Genomic DNA, 13524 nt, shown 5'->3' with positions numbered 1-13524 from the left:
TAGTGTGTTTCCTCATTTCTATTTTTGCGTGGTATACGGTACAGCGGTCGATTAGAATGTGGAGGAGTAACATGATTATGTGTTATTTTTTAACCAACTACATGAACGACTTCAAACCTGCTTTCTTCCTTTTGCAGCTTTTCTATTAAAAATCGAATATCCGCTACATTACTAAACCCTGATCCTCTTAATTCTTAATATTCTCACGCTAGCTTCCCATCATATTACCTCGAACTATGCATCCATCTCATTCATTCTGAATAGCTCTTTAGACTACTCCAATTTGTTTGTTTTGGTAAGTTTTCATGTTCTTTCATACTCTACAAGACACTATTTTTTATTTTCCATTCCGATCCATCTCATGGTTAAAATTAACCACGTCATACAAAGTTATAGTTTGTCTTCGCCAAACTTAGTCACAGACCTTAAAATTTATCTAAATATATATATTGTTAAATTGTATATTAACTCTATGTCCAACAAAACCTTTAGTTATAAAATAAATTAATAATTCCTATTTTTTATACGATGTCATTGAAGCATGTCACTTGCGCTATACTTGACCACACACTACTGAACTAGTGGAACGATACAAATTCTGTATTTAAATTATTGTTTAAATACTATACTACCTGACAACTATAATACTAAGTTCCAATAATATTCTGAAATATGATGTTTACTGCCTAAAAAATTCAAATAAAGAATAAGTTTATTGGTGATTTCATACAATAACATTTTTTATTTATTAAAAATTAATAATGTAGTCATAAATAAATATTTTACTAATATATAATATTATATATTTATGGTTTTAAACTGAAGGGGGCAATTTACTCAAATTGCATATTGATCTTGTACTTGATAGTTAGCATAATATATTTTTATTTTCCTCAAAATATTACATTTATTTAAATTTAACATTAAAATGTTAGCATAGGCGGAAGTGGGTGTGTTGGGGCCCCCCGCTTGGCCCAACAAAATTTTTCCAGGTCTCATGTGAAAATATATGATATATATATAGTTAATTTAGCCCCCCGGAAATTTTTATGGATTTCCGCCTTTGAATGTTAGACTACCTATTGTAAGAATTTTAAATTATATAACTATGTAAATGTTTATAATTGTTTGTATATTTTAAATCAAATGCTTACCGATGTAAACATTTCCAAATTGACTATAGATTTTGGTGAAAATTGCATAACCCTCATGTAGGCGGATTTCGTGTTCATAGCCAAAAACACGGTTTTTTAAATTTTAAATCCATTGTAGTCCAGTTACTACTATATAGTCCAAAATTCAACGTACATTTCTAATAGTAAAAATAGACAAATTCAGTCAGTACATATAAAATTCCTGTATTTATCAGTGTCGTTTCTAGTAATAATAAGATGCCATTTAATTTCTCAATTTATTACTCCACTTCACATAACACATATACATGAAAAATAATAATCATTAAAAAAATAAAAATGTATATGGATTCCTATATTTTTATTGAAAATCCGTTGATAAAAAAATATAATCCATAACTAATCCGTAACTGTCACCCCGTTATCGAAAACCTCGCGAGTTTAAAGTTCACCTATATCCTGTTGTATCAAAATTCCCTATAGACACACCTGCTGTCCAATGAATATATAATATTAAAAAACCTAAAATGTTATTATTAAAAAAAGAACAGTAGGAGATGAATGTACCTCGTTATTGAATAGATTACAATTTACAGTATTAAATTTGAATTCAATTAATGGTATGCTAATTTTATCATTTAATAAAATTAATCATTACATATACGAAAAACGAAGATTATCTATCAACATATAAATATATTTCTATTAATTATATCAGTAATTTTTTTTTAGTAAAAATCATAAATATGCAATACCATAAAATTAAAACCATTTAAATATTAAACTCCGTCTAAGTGTGTACACTATATTATACAAAATTTATACTTATTCAATATAAATTTCAAAAAATGAATTAAATTTAAATATTTTGTAGTTCCAGTATAAACAACACATGAGAAACCTTGTATTATACTTTTTAATTGTTTGAATAAGTGAAAATTGTTCTTTCGATATTATAATATCATATTTCATTAATAATACCATTTTTCGATAGAATATGATATGAAATAAATTTAGTCAATGTTCTTAATACAATATATTATTGACTTATAAACTTAAAAATTAAAAATGAATAAAACAGAAAATCAAAAAATTATTAATCATTCTTAATTAAATAAAATAAATAAAATGTTATTAGATATAATATAATATTATATTAATACAGTCAATTAATTGTATTTAACTTAAATACGCGATTTTATAAAGTGTATATGTTACACGGGGTATCAAATGATACTACAGCGTACATTTGAAATAACTAGAACTTATAAAGTGTTAAAAAAATGTAATAGTTTTTTAAGCTTTAACGTATTTTCTTGTTACTGATTGTATATTATAAAAATATATAATCAATATTTTATTTATTTTATAGTTATTAATTTGTAATGTAATATTCATATAAGAAACTAAGAATTTTTTTTTTATTACCTAATACACTATAGTTACTCTACAAATAAACAGACCAGCTGTATGACAAAATATTACGATAAAAAACTACAAGTATTACAAATATTATATACAATAGAATAATATGTAAATATGTAATACAAAATTTAAAAACTAAGATGTTTTCTTATGTATATAACGCTTTCAATACTTGAAATTTTAAAAATCGTCTCTGTTCGACTATTCAAACCTAGTAAACTTGTTTCACGGTCATAATCCGTTTTCAAAATTAAAATCCGTCAAACCAAATTCTTTTAATTTTTTGTTCTAAAAACCACTTTTTTTCATTGACTGCAGTCCCCTTAATAAAATATTAATTTTCAATCATAAGATATTTTTATCATTATTCCACACCAAACAATGTTGTAATTAGTGGTCACCATAAATTATAGAGTAAGAATAAAAAAAAAAAAAACGTAATTATTAGAAAAGGCCTTTAAAATTAAAATTAATATATAAATCGTGTATGACAGCGCTATCTATCGGTAAAAGTTTACATCATTGACGCTGACACGATTTTTCGTGCACTCAGAATGGTTCTAAAAAAAGCCGATAGATGCCATTACAGTTATCGTTCAATTCGTCGATCGTACATCATTAATCATAGTTGACCATTGACAATGTTTCTTTTTGTTTATTTCTCGTTAGCAAAACATGTTTATTATATTAATATCGTAGTTGAATTAAATTTTTAAAGCATAAATAAAAAACCGTTAAATCCAAAATACAAAATATTACTATCGTCTTACACTGTTTGCTTATAATTTAAAACTTTATATTAGACGAGTACCCGATACGTATAATATTTTACGACTAATTTATTAGATAAAATCATTTTAGTTTCCTTCCTATCACCGATTTTCAAAATTATATTATATTATTTTAATGTGTATATTAATCACCAATTTCCACATGGTAAAAACAAAATATCACTAGATTTTAGTATAATAGATAGGTTTAACAGAAAATCAAATAATTTACATTATAATTAATAGATATAAGTCATATAACTTTAGTATATAATATGTGTGTACTATACTATATGTATAATATTTAAATTAATAATTATGGCTAAAATGAACGACTACATGACGTGTAAACGCACGATTTGACATTAACATTTCGACGTTTGACAAAACGAACAGTTATTTCATTATTTGTAAGTTATTAAACTGTTAATAATCAGAATATAATGTAGAAAATATTATGGTGATGATAATATTTTATATAATCGTGAATAAATTTTTTCCTTCACGTTAACCGTTTTATATTTCGTGTTCAGTGTTTATTTGTTTTATATCCAGATAAAATTACCAAGAAAATTGCCAACTGATATTCACCGGTATATAAATTATTTTGATGATGTTCTCTGTTTCGAGAACGTCATTATGAGGACGCAATACCCTCATGTATAGTCTCCGTCTTACAAGTGTGTAACATAGAAAATTTACGCACAACAGATCATTTTTAGCTCAATTCGTTTAAAAATTTAAGTGAATCGACCTATTATGAAACTTGATGGTAAGAACATTATCTGCGTATTCGATTGTTGGTTTTTTACGATAATTCAATTTTTTAACAAGTCATGCATAATGTATAATATAGCATAAATTAAAAATGCTCATAACTCGCTTAAAAACTGAATAATTGCAAGAGTGACTAGCTACTGTACACGCTGTACGTCTGTATAATTACGCAAAGTGATTTTTGGTTTTATCATGACCAGGAAAAATATCTTATAGGAAACACAAAGTATAGCATTTTTTTTTTAAAAAAAAACCTTTAAAAACGAACTATCATACAATTTATTGCCAATAACAATAATTGTTATTTAAATTAAAAAAAAAATACTTCAAAAAAATCATTTTGATTTACGATACTTAATTCACGATATAAATAATAAAACTTGTTTAAATAATTGAGATAGAACTTCAAAATGACAAAATCCTTGAATATGTTATATGTATAACACTTAATAGTAACTACATATTTAGGAATCTATAGGTAGGTATACATAATATTTGTTTTACGCCATAAATTATTATAATAAAATTATTATTTACGACGCTGTTACAATGTTTGTACTTTACTTCAAAAACACGAATGTATACAAATACATGCGTTTCCATAGTCTCCACCACTTAGCAACTTGTGAAAGTACAAACACCTTAGTCTTCTTTATATTTTTGAGCGATCGAGTGAATACAACAATTATAATATTGTGGAAATATATAACAAATTGGACGGCAAGAAACGCCCATAACGAGTGTTACAACGCGCCTAATATTTTATTATTAGGCAGCCGTTTAAAATAAAACTACATTAACTTTAAAAATATTGTGTAACTACGTACACATTTACATTGTACTACGTTATAATATGCGACTAATGTAATTTCGATCGTTCCGATGATAATATTTAATTTATTATTACTCGTATGATTCGCTTGCCAAACCGTGAACGTCATTAAAGTTTATATTTTCATCGAGCATTTGACGTCGGTGAATTGTATTCCCGGTGGGCGTAAATGCCTAATAAAATAATACACATATAGGCATAAGTCACCTATAGGTATACTGGTATACGTTTAACTATTTGAATCACTATACTTTATAAAAATGTGTCGTAGTACGTTGACGTCGTTTTGAATCTCAGCACGCGAGGGCGGTGTACATTTTTAAAGCCATCATATTATATTATTCAGCCCTCGGAATTAAACTATTATCTGTGTAGGTAATTGTTATTTTTTCAATCAAAATTACAATGTCAGTAGAGGTCTCGAGGAAATATTGTTTCGGTCTCGTCGACATACGCTGTGGTATCAAAATTATAGCTATACTGAACATAGTAAGTAGATATACATGATATTATGTAGTTGTATTACTTGTATCATTGATTAAATATACAAATAATAGTATTATAGTATATACTTAGTCAATGTGTGTATTACACATTAGATTTATTGTAAAAATCTAAATTAATAAAATAATTAACCAAATTATGTATATAGTAGGTGTAAATATAATTTGATTACTTAACAAAATGTATAATATTATAAACAATTGTAATCCTTCGGTGTTCGGTCTGTTACATATATAGATATTTGTGTAGGACGTAGGTACTGAAGTAGTCACGTATCATCTCTTGCACCATATTATATTATACGCCATACACATAATCGGTAAAGTAAAATATATTATAACATACTTATATTTTACTTCAATATACGTTAAATTGTACTAAGTATAAGTTACTATAAGCGTTCTGTATTTAATATTATTAACACTAAATATTCTCATATTCCTTTGTGAAGTATTAGTCTATCGCTGTTAAACCAAAAAATGATATTTTGGAAGTTTTTTTTTTAATTTTAACGAATATTATAAAAAAATAAAATAAAATATTTCTTTCTGATCACAATAAAACAAAAAAAAAGGTACTTTGTAGGTACTAGGTACTGTGAATATACAGTGTATAATATATAATATCTAGACATCTAGAAAGTAAACTGAAAAGTTGGATATTATACGAATACGACAAAACATTCTCCCTAGTTTTAGTATGACAAATGGCGATATAATATTATAATAATATATATAGTTATTTGAAATCATAGAATGATGGAATTGAGTCTATTTATGTAGGAAGGCGAGATTTTATGTAACGATTGGTTTCAATTATAAACATATCGCGGATAAACCAGCAAAACGCTTTTGATGTGGAAACTTATTTTCGTAACAACGAATGTGTAGCCGCTGTCCAACATACATTCCGTACTCAGTTTAAGATTCATTTATGTTAAGTTCAGGACTGAAAATCAATTATTTTGTGGGTAAAAAACCTGAGAACAGGATCTGTATTAAAAAATTGAGGTAGACGACTCGAATTACTTGAACTGCAGCTGAACACATCGAAGGAGTCGGGCAATCATTTTTATTTTTTTAATATCAACAAAATGTTCCACCCAAAAATATATGACCGCACTTCAGCTCTCTGACTGAAACTAAATTAAATTCAAAACTACACAAATTAAAATTTGCATATTAAAATATATATATGTAAAAAAAAAATGCATAACTAAAATTGTTCTTATTTTATTGCCTTTGAAAACTAGGAAAGGAATTTGGTACCTATTCAAATACATTCGTAAATTAACATTCGTAACTTTTACTAATAGAGCATGCTATAATTATGTGCAAACGGCACAAACTATACTATACAACGTTTGTTATCTCAGTGAAATATAGACTATTCCGATTATAAATTCCGCTCCACTATAGCAACCACGATACTAATTAGTAATCATCCAGAGTATAATCATTCAATTATTGCACCTCATCAATTATTTGAATTATTTACGTTCGATTGTATATCATGATGTACGCATATATATATATAATATATGACAATTTTAAAGTAAAACCTATTTTGTAATATTTAATCTTGAGATAAATGTATACCACTATAAGTCTATAAATTATAAAATATGATAAATGAGCAACCCCATACTTCGGAATCAGCTTTCACCACTGAACTACCTTGGATCGTCGAACGTCATAATAATATTTCATTATCATCACACTATTACAGTTCAAAGATACATACATTTAGAGTTCCTTTTTACAGACATTGATCATAATGTTGATGTATAATGTCGATTGTTAGTGGCAAACAATATAGTATTGTCCAGCAATATAGTTAACTATTATATAACTATATTTGATTTGATTTATATCTTATTTTATTGTTTCAGTGTGTTTGGTTGTTAGCCATCATATTGAATTTATTTTTTTTGATAGTCATACTTGAATCAAAGGTTCATTTATTTTCCTCAGGTAAGCGTACACGATTTTTTTTTATAATTATTTCTGTATTTTAATGTTGTAAGCATTTTTAGCTCATGATTGTATCGAAAAAATTTAATTAATAACGTGACCTAGTTATTATATTTTAAAGTTAAAATAATTTCACTTAAAAAAAAATGGGTGAGTAGAAACCGTTTCGTTATACAATAAGTATCGAGTTGGTTACAACTTTACAAGGAATAATTTTTATAAACATAGTTTTTTTTTTTTGTTTGATGAATAAAAAATAATGAGGAATCTTTAATTAATCGTTCAAATCTTAGATTAAAAAAGAACATTTTTATGAATTTCTAATTAAAAAATAAATTGTACATTTTTGGGATTTCCACAAATATTGTCAAAATTCTAACTTTGAACGCTAATAAAAAGAAATATTGTAAAATACAATTTTGATATTTTTTATTTGGTAAATAAACAATATACTGGGAGTTTTGTATTAAGTTTTCAAGCATTTTAAACTAATTATAAATTTCTTATTGATAAAAATATATGTAATTATTTAAATCGTATATACCAACTCATAAGTTATGAGTTTGTTACATGTGTCATGAGTTTTGACAAACTTTTTACTAAAAGTTATCAAGCCTTAGCTATAAAAATTTAACGTTTTATAATTTTTTAAATACAAAATAATTTTCAAATATTCATGATTTTGACAATTTTTTGAATGCTTGTAAAAAAAATTGTATTGATAAATGTGTTTTTTATATTCTTTTATTAGCATAAGAAAAATTCATGTCAGCTGTTGCATTTAATTTCAAGAAATAATTTTTTATTCACATTTATAGAAAAATTACTAAAGAAATATCGAAAATCAAAGGACATTAAAAAAAAGATTATGAACCACAGAATTAGGAAATCGTTTAGTATAAGCTAACATAAATCAAATTAAAATATACTTTATACGTCAAAATCAAATGTCAAAATGTTTCATTGAAAAAAATTAATTGTTGGACTAAATTATTAATATTTATTTTATTTTATTGTCGTAGCTTATTATACCTATAATATTATAATAATATATATACCTGTATTTTATAAACCTACTGTTTCTAGATAATGGAGTCGAAGAAAACACAAACAATGGAATACAAGGCATATATGGTGTATTAAGTTCATCATTTATGGAAGTTGTTCTTCTTTACTTCAACCTTTGTCTGAAGAAATCAGTGTATGAAGTAAGTTAAACATACCGTTGTAACAATTTAATTAATAAACAAAATAAAAATTAACACATATTTATGATATTTCAATAACCCTACCCTAACCTTAAGATCGATTGGTATTATTTGGTTAATATTAAAAATAATTAGTTTGTCCCGATTCCTCTTAATTAATATAATAATGTGTAAAGCTGCGTCTTAACTATGTTTGCAAATGAAAATTATATCAAATTATGTGAAATAATTTTCACTAGTCCCAACTATTTTTTCATATTCTTTAATATTGACAGTTTATTATTCTGTTATTTTAAAATAATAGATACAATTTTAGCAGATATGTTATGGAACAACTCATATTTTATATAAATAAGTTTATTAAATATAATTACAAACACTAAAGATAAATAAAGTATTATAATTTGGACCATATCAGTAAACTCTGAAAAATATCAGAGCCAGGAAAACTATTTTACTGGTCTTCGAATTTGATTCGTCCTGATCCCTATATATAATTAACGATTTTTCAAGGTATAAATACATGATTATAGACTAGTGTTTTATAAAACATGTTGATTCCAAATTAGTAATTATTATTAAATTAAATAAATTATATTTTGTACTTAATAAAAACAGAATTTAATATTAATATAATTGATATTGTATTTTTAACAATGATAATAATATCTTCGACATCGATAATATTATTATTCAATATATTTTTATCTACAGACATAAAACATTGAATGTCCTCTAATATTGATGTTGTGGATTATAAATTATAATTAATACCTAATAGGCCACTACCAGCCGTTACTCACCAGTAAAAGTTCCGATAGCTCGACATCCACCGGTTCTAATAAAAGAACTAACTGTAAAAACTTAAATTTTCTTTTCAGAAAAATGTTCAAAATATCAAGCATTGGTTGGTTATGTATTCAATGGTTTTAATACATATACTCATTTACTATATTTGTGCAGCATTCGTATCTAATGAACCACTGTTTTTGTTGGGTATTGGACTTATCTCCAGTCGTATGTATCAACATATTTATCGAAAAGTCGTTAATCCACTAACCTAATCGTCTTATAATTTTTATGTATCCATTATTATTGCCATAATCGCTTGTAGTGATCGTTTTGTTCATGTTGTACATTGTGAGACGTTTTTACTATGACGAACTTGGACATTCGGTGGTCCAAGACAATACTACAAATGGCAACATAATGATTCCACCACAATCCACATGAATACGATATTTCACGTGTTTACGGATTTACAATGGAACCAACAACTAGAGTCCAGATGTAGTTAGACCATTAATATGCATGCTGCTAGATACACAAAATAAGTAATACTTATTATTACAAATGTCACACAATATTTGTACTTTATAGTGATTATTTTAATTCGGTATTTTTAATAATTAATAAATCGTATAAAATATAAATAGGTAGTATATAAAAAGATTCACTTTTTTTTAATTGTTATATACAAGTTCACATAAAACTATAATAATTACTGTCTTATATTATACTTAAATAGTATTTATAAATAGGTAATAAATAATAATAAATAACAAAGCACACGAGGAAAACATTCATTGTAGAATAATACCTCAATATAATATTATAATAGATTCATAAAAATTACCTTGATTAAAAAAAGCTAATAATATTATAGTTGTATACATACGCAACTATACAAATACACATAAAAGTTACACATTTTAGCTGTAAATTAGTGCAGTGATTTTTAGAAATATCTGTCAATTATGATTTTACGATTGGGATGATTTATCCGTGACGAATCCAAATCTAATTAAAAAAAATTAATTATTCAAATCATTTTTAAAGTAATTCTGATAAAGCCTATAGTTGGTGGTATACCAAGTAGGTACTTAATATTTTTGGTTAATTTTTAGCATTAATGTTAAATACTAGTATTATAATTTATTTTGTTCCACTAACATAGGAAAATCTAAAATGACACTAGTGCCACACCACTAAGAAAGATTTCGTAATTATTTAGCTTCTTGCGTGTTTTTGCAATGAAATTAGGATATTTTTAGCAAGAATAATATAAATTTATATAAGTTGGACATTATACTGAGATGACAATTGAAATAAAGTATAGCTTATAAACGAAGTGGTTGGTTTTTTCAATTTATATGATCTAACTGTATGGACATATGGTTGATTAAAACTTTTGATTCTTACATAGTACTATATAATACTATTATATTAAAAACTGAAATCACGCCATTGACTATTGTACCTACTTAATATTATTTCATATTGTGGTGATTGGTTCATCAACCATGAACCAAGTCGTGTGAAGGAATCATCGATGAAGTAATTCAGGTAAATACTAAGCACGATAGTAAATGATCATAAACTAATATTATACCATTACCACATACGTGTATTATTATAATAGATACTATTATGTCAAAAAATACTAAAATGTATACTATGGCAGAATAGTACAATATGTTTATAAATTCATATAAGTCATATTATTATGACTAAGTTTAAATTTTATTTTAATCAAAAATAATCATTAAGTATGTGGTGTCAAAAGCACAATATATACTGACAACAAGTGGCTAAAATAAAATGTATCGAAGTATACCATATAATATGCAGTAAAAATCATAAAAATATGCTTTAAATATGCAAGATATTTTTTTTATTTTTAATTATATAGAATTCACAAATTAAACATCTTACACAACAATAATTAATTACTTAAATAAACTAAGTAGGTACATAAAAAATTTTCGTTTTAATACCTATGCAATATATGCCGAATTTTGTAAAAAATATTCAGAAATATACAAATAAAATTTCACTTATATAGATAATAGGTTCAAATTATTGTGATTCGTGAAGATAACTGACAAAAATCTCAAAAAGTAAAAAGGAAAAATATATGGAATTTCATAGTTATCCGTGCTCTAGTAATAGGTAACAGTGGGAATTTGTATTTTTTGAACCTTAATCAGTCGGTAAACGAGATATTTAAACTTTATTAAACATCGTTGCGAAACGTTATCTTTGTAAAATATTACAATTTTTTTTTTATTTGCTTGTATAATACAAGCAAATCATATGACAATGAAAGTGAATACCTACAATCACAGTACTTAACTATAAAATAATAAGCAAAATTAGACAACTGGATAAAAATGATTACAAAACAATTATTAATCTACTCGTGTATGGCGTTATTATGATCAGTGCCGGCGCTAGATTTTTCGCTACCCTGTAATGATTACCTATAAAAGGCCGCTCTTTTATAATTTATTTATTTTTATTTATAAACAATGCCACCCCTTAAATCTCCCAAAAAAAATTGCCACCCTGTGCAGTCGCGAAGGTCGCACATGCCTTCCGCCGGCACTGGCGGCAACGATGCGCGGCCTTGCGTCCCCAGATAAAATGGATTGACGGTGAGTCCGGGACGGAGAGTCCGGGACGGTGAGTCTGCTACAATACTGCTTCCCGAGTTCGCGCGTGCCCAGTACTCCAGTTTCATATTATTTTATCGATCGTATTCGAACGAAAATGTTAATAGTACGGTGTTAGTATACCCGATATCGTATACATTAAATACTTATACACTTTATACTCAAACAATCAAAGACTACAATACGATATTATTTTTTGTACATACGATAAGAATATGCGTAACAAAATTAATTAAGGCGCAGACGAAACGAAAAGTCGAACTTCAGGGTTGTTAATATTCTATTTGTAATATTTAAATCATAAAATACTATCGTCGTCAATACAATACACGATCATCTATTACTATACTTTTATGGCTTTATAATTTACATATTATTTTGTAGTAAAAACTAGATTAACCGTCGCTATCTGTTATCCGGCATCGGTTACCGCCGAAAAAAAAAAGTTAGGTACGAAATATTGCAGCTAAAAAAGCTAGAAAATAATAAAAAAAAAAAACAAAAAAAAATGGCAAATTATTTTATATAATATGTTTTAGTTTAATATTGTTTAGTGTAGTATATATATAATATGTAATAAGTATGATTTTTATTTTAAAAATACACACATAAAATATATATATATTCTTTTTTTGCAAAATTTCTATTAACCATCTATTCGATTAACCGTCATAGTCCTGTTCCCGACTGTGACGGTTAATCGAGTTTTTACTGTATATTGTTATAACTAATAATAAATAACATATTAACACTACTATTAAAAGAATTTCCACTCATTAAAACACAATAATATTATTACCTATACTTGTTTTTAAAATTAGCTGGGTGCCTATAGATAACCTAATTTAAAATAACTTAAAGTGTAAATTATGATTACTGTTCAGTAGTAGTTCATATTTAAATAAAGGACATCGTTAAATTGTATGTTTAATTTTTATTTAATTTTAATAATTATTATGCCAACATGCTAACCGAACTACATACATGTATTATATTGTATTAGCAGTACACGAATTCATCTAAATATATTTCTTTTTTATCGTACACACAACATACTGTAATTTATATTTGTTGTAATACTTTTGAAACTAATAATATTATAATGTTATATTTATATTTAGTATTATACAAATAAAATGTCAATACTGGCAAAAAAGTAAATTATGAATTGTGATGATCTAGTAGAGACATGTCAAACTCAAAGTATAAAGTGAGCCAAATATATTGGATAGTTTACTACGAGAGCCACACATAAAAGTTTAACGAAAAAATAATATTTTATACAATAATTTTCTATTTTATTCTTTACGTTTACGAAAACAGCAGGTACAATAAGAAAACAATAAATACAAAAAAATTTACACTAACATTTAAAAAACCATTTTATTTATTTAAGAGTTAGGTGACATCTCTTTTCTCCCACCAACTTTTCAATTTCAAGAGAAAT

The 13524-nt window shown here is 25.9% G+C and overlaps 1 protein-coding gene across 2 annotated transcripts; it reads left to right on the top strand.

The window, feature by feature from the left end:
* The first annotated feature begins 4767 nt into the window (after window positions 1–4767).
* Window positions 4768–11388, top strand: LOC126550364 (uncharacterized). 2 transcript variants are annotated; one of them, XM_050201747.1, is made up of 6 exons: window positions 4768–5150; window positions 5313–5426; window positions 7333–7414; window positions 8501–8622; window positions 9504–9639; window positions 9737–11388. In XM_050201747.1, the coding sequence occupies exons 2-6, from the start codon at window positions 5343–5345 to the stop codon at window positions 9853–9855; spliced, it is 543 nt and encodes a 180-aa protein (XP_050057704.1). In that variant the 5' UTR covers window positions 4768–5150; window positions 5313–5342; the 3' UTR covers window positions 9856–11388. The 2 variants fall into 2 exon arrangements, with proteins under 2 accessions (XP_050057704.1, XP_050057703.1); XM_050201746.1 differs by having other exon boundaries at window positions 5209–5426.
* Window positions 11389–13524: the final 2136 nt, after the last annotated feature.

The sequence above is a fragment of the Aphis gossypii genome, chromosome 2, assembly GCF_020184175.1.
Source record: "Aphis gossypii isolate Hap1 chromosome 2, ASM2018417v2, whole genome shotgun sequence".
Taxonomy (NCBI): Eukaryota; Metazoa; Arthropoda; class Insecta; order Hemiptera; family Aphididae; genus Aphis; species Aphis gossypii.
This window is presented reverse-complemented; position numbering and strand designations above follow the sequence as displayed.

Coding starts and splice junctions, on each gene's coding strand:
- LOC126550364 (XM_050201747.1), top strand. CDS start 5,343: ATGTCAGTAGAGGTCTCGAGGAAATATTGTTTCGGTCTCGTCGACATA. Junction 5,427..7,332: donor TTATAGCTATACTGAACATA/GTAAGTAGATAT, acceptor TTATTGTTTCAG/TGTGTTTGGTTGTTAGCCAT. Junction 7,415..8,500: donor GGTTCATTTATTTTCCTCAG/GTAAGCGTACAC, acceptor TACTGTTTCTAG/ATAATGGAGTCGAAGAAAAC.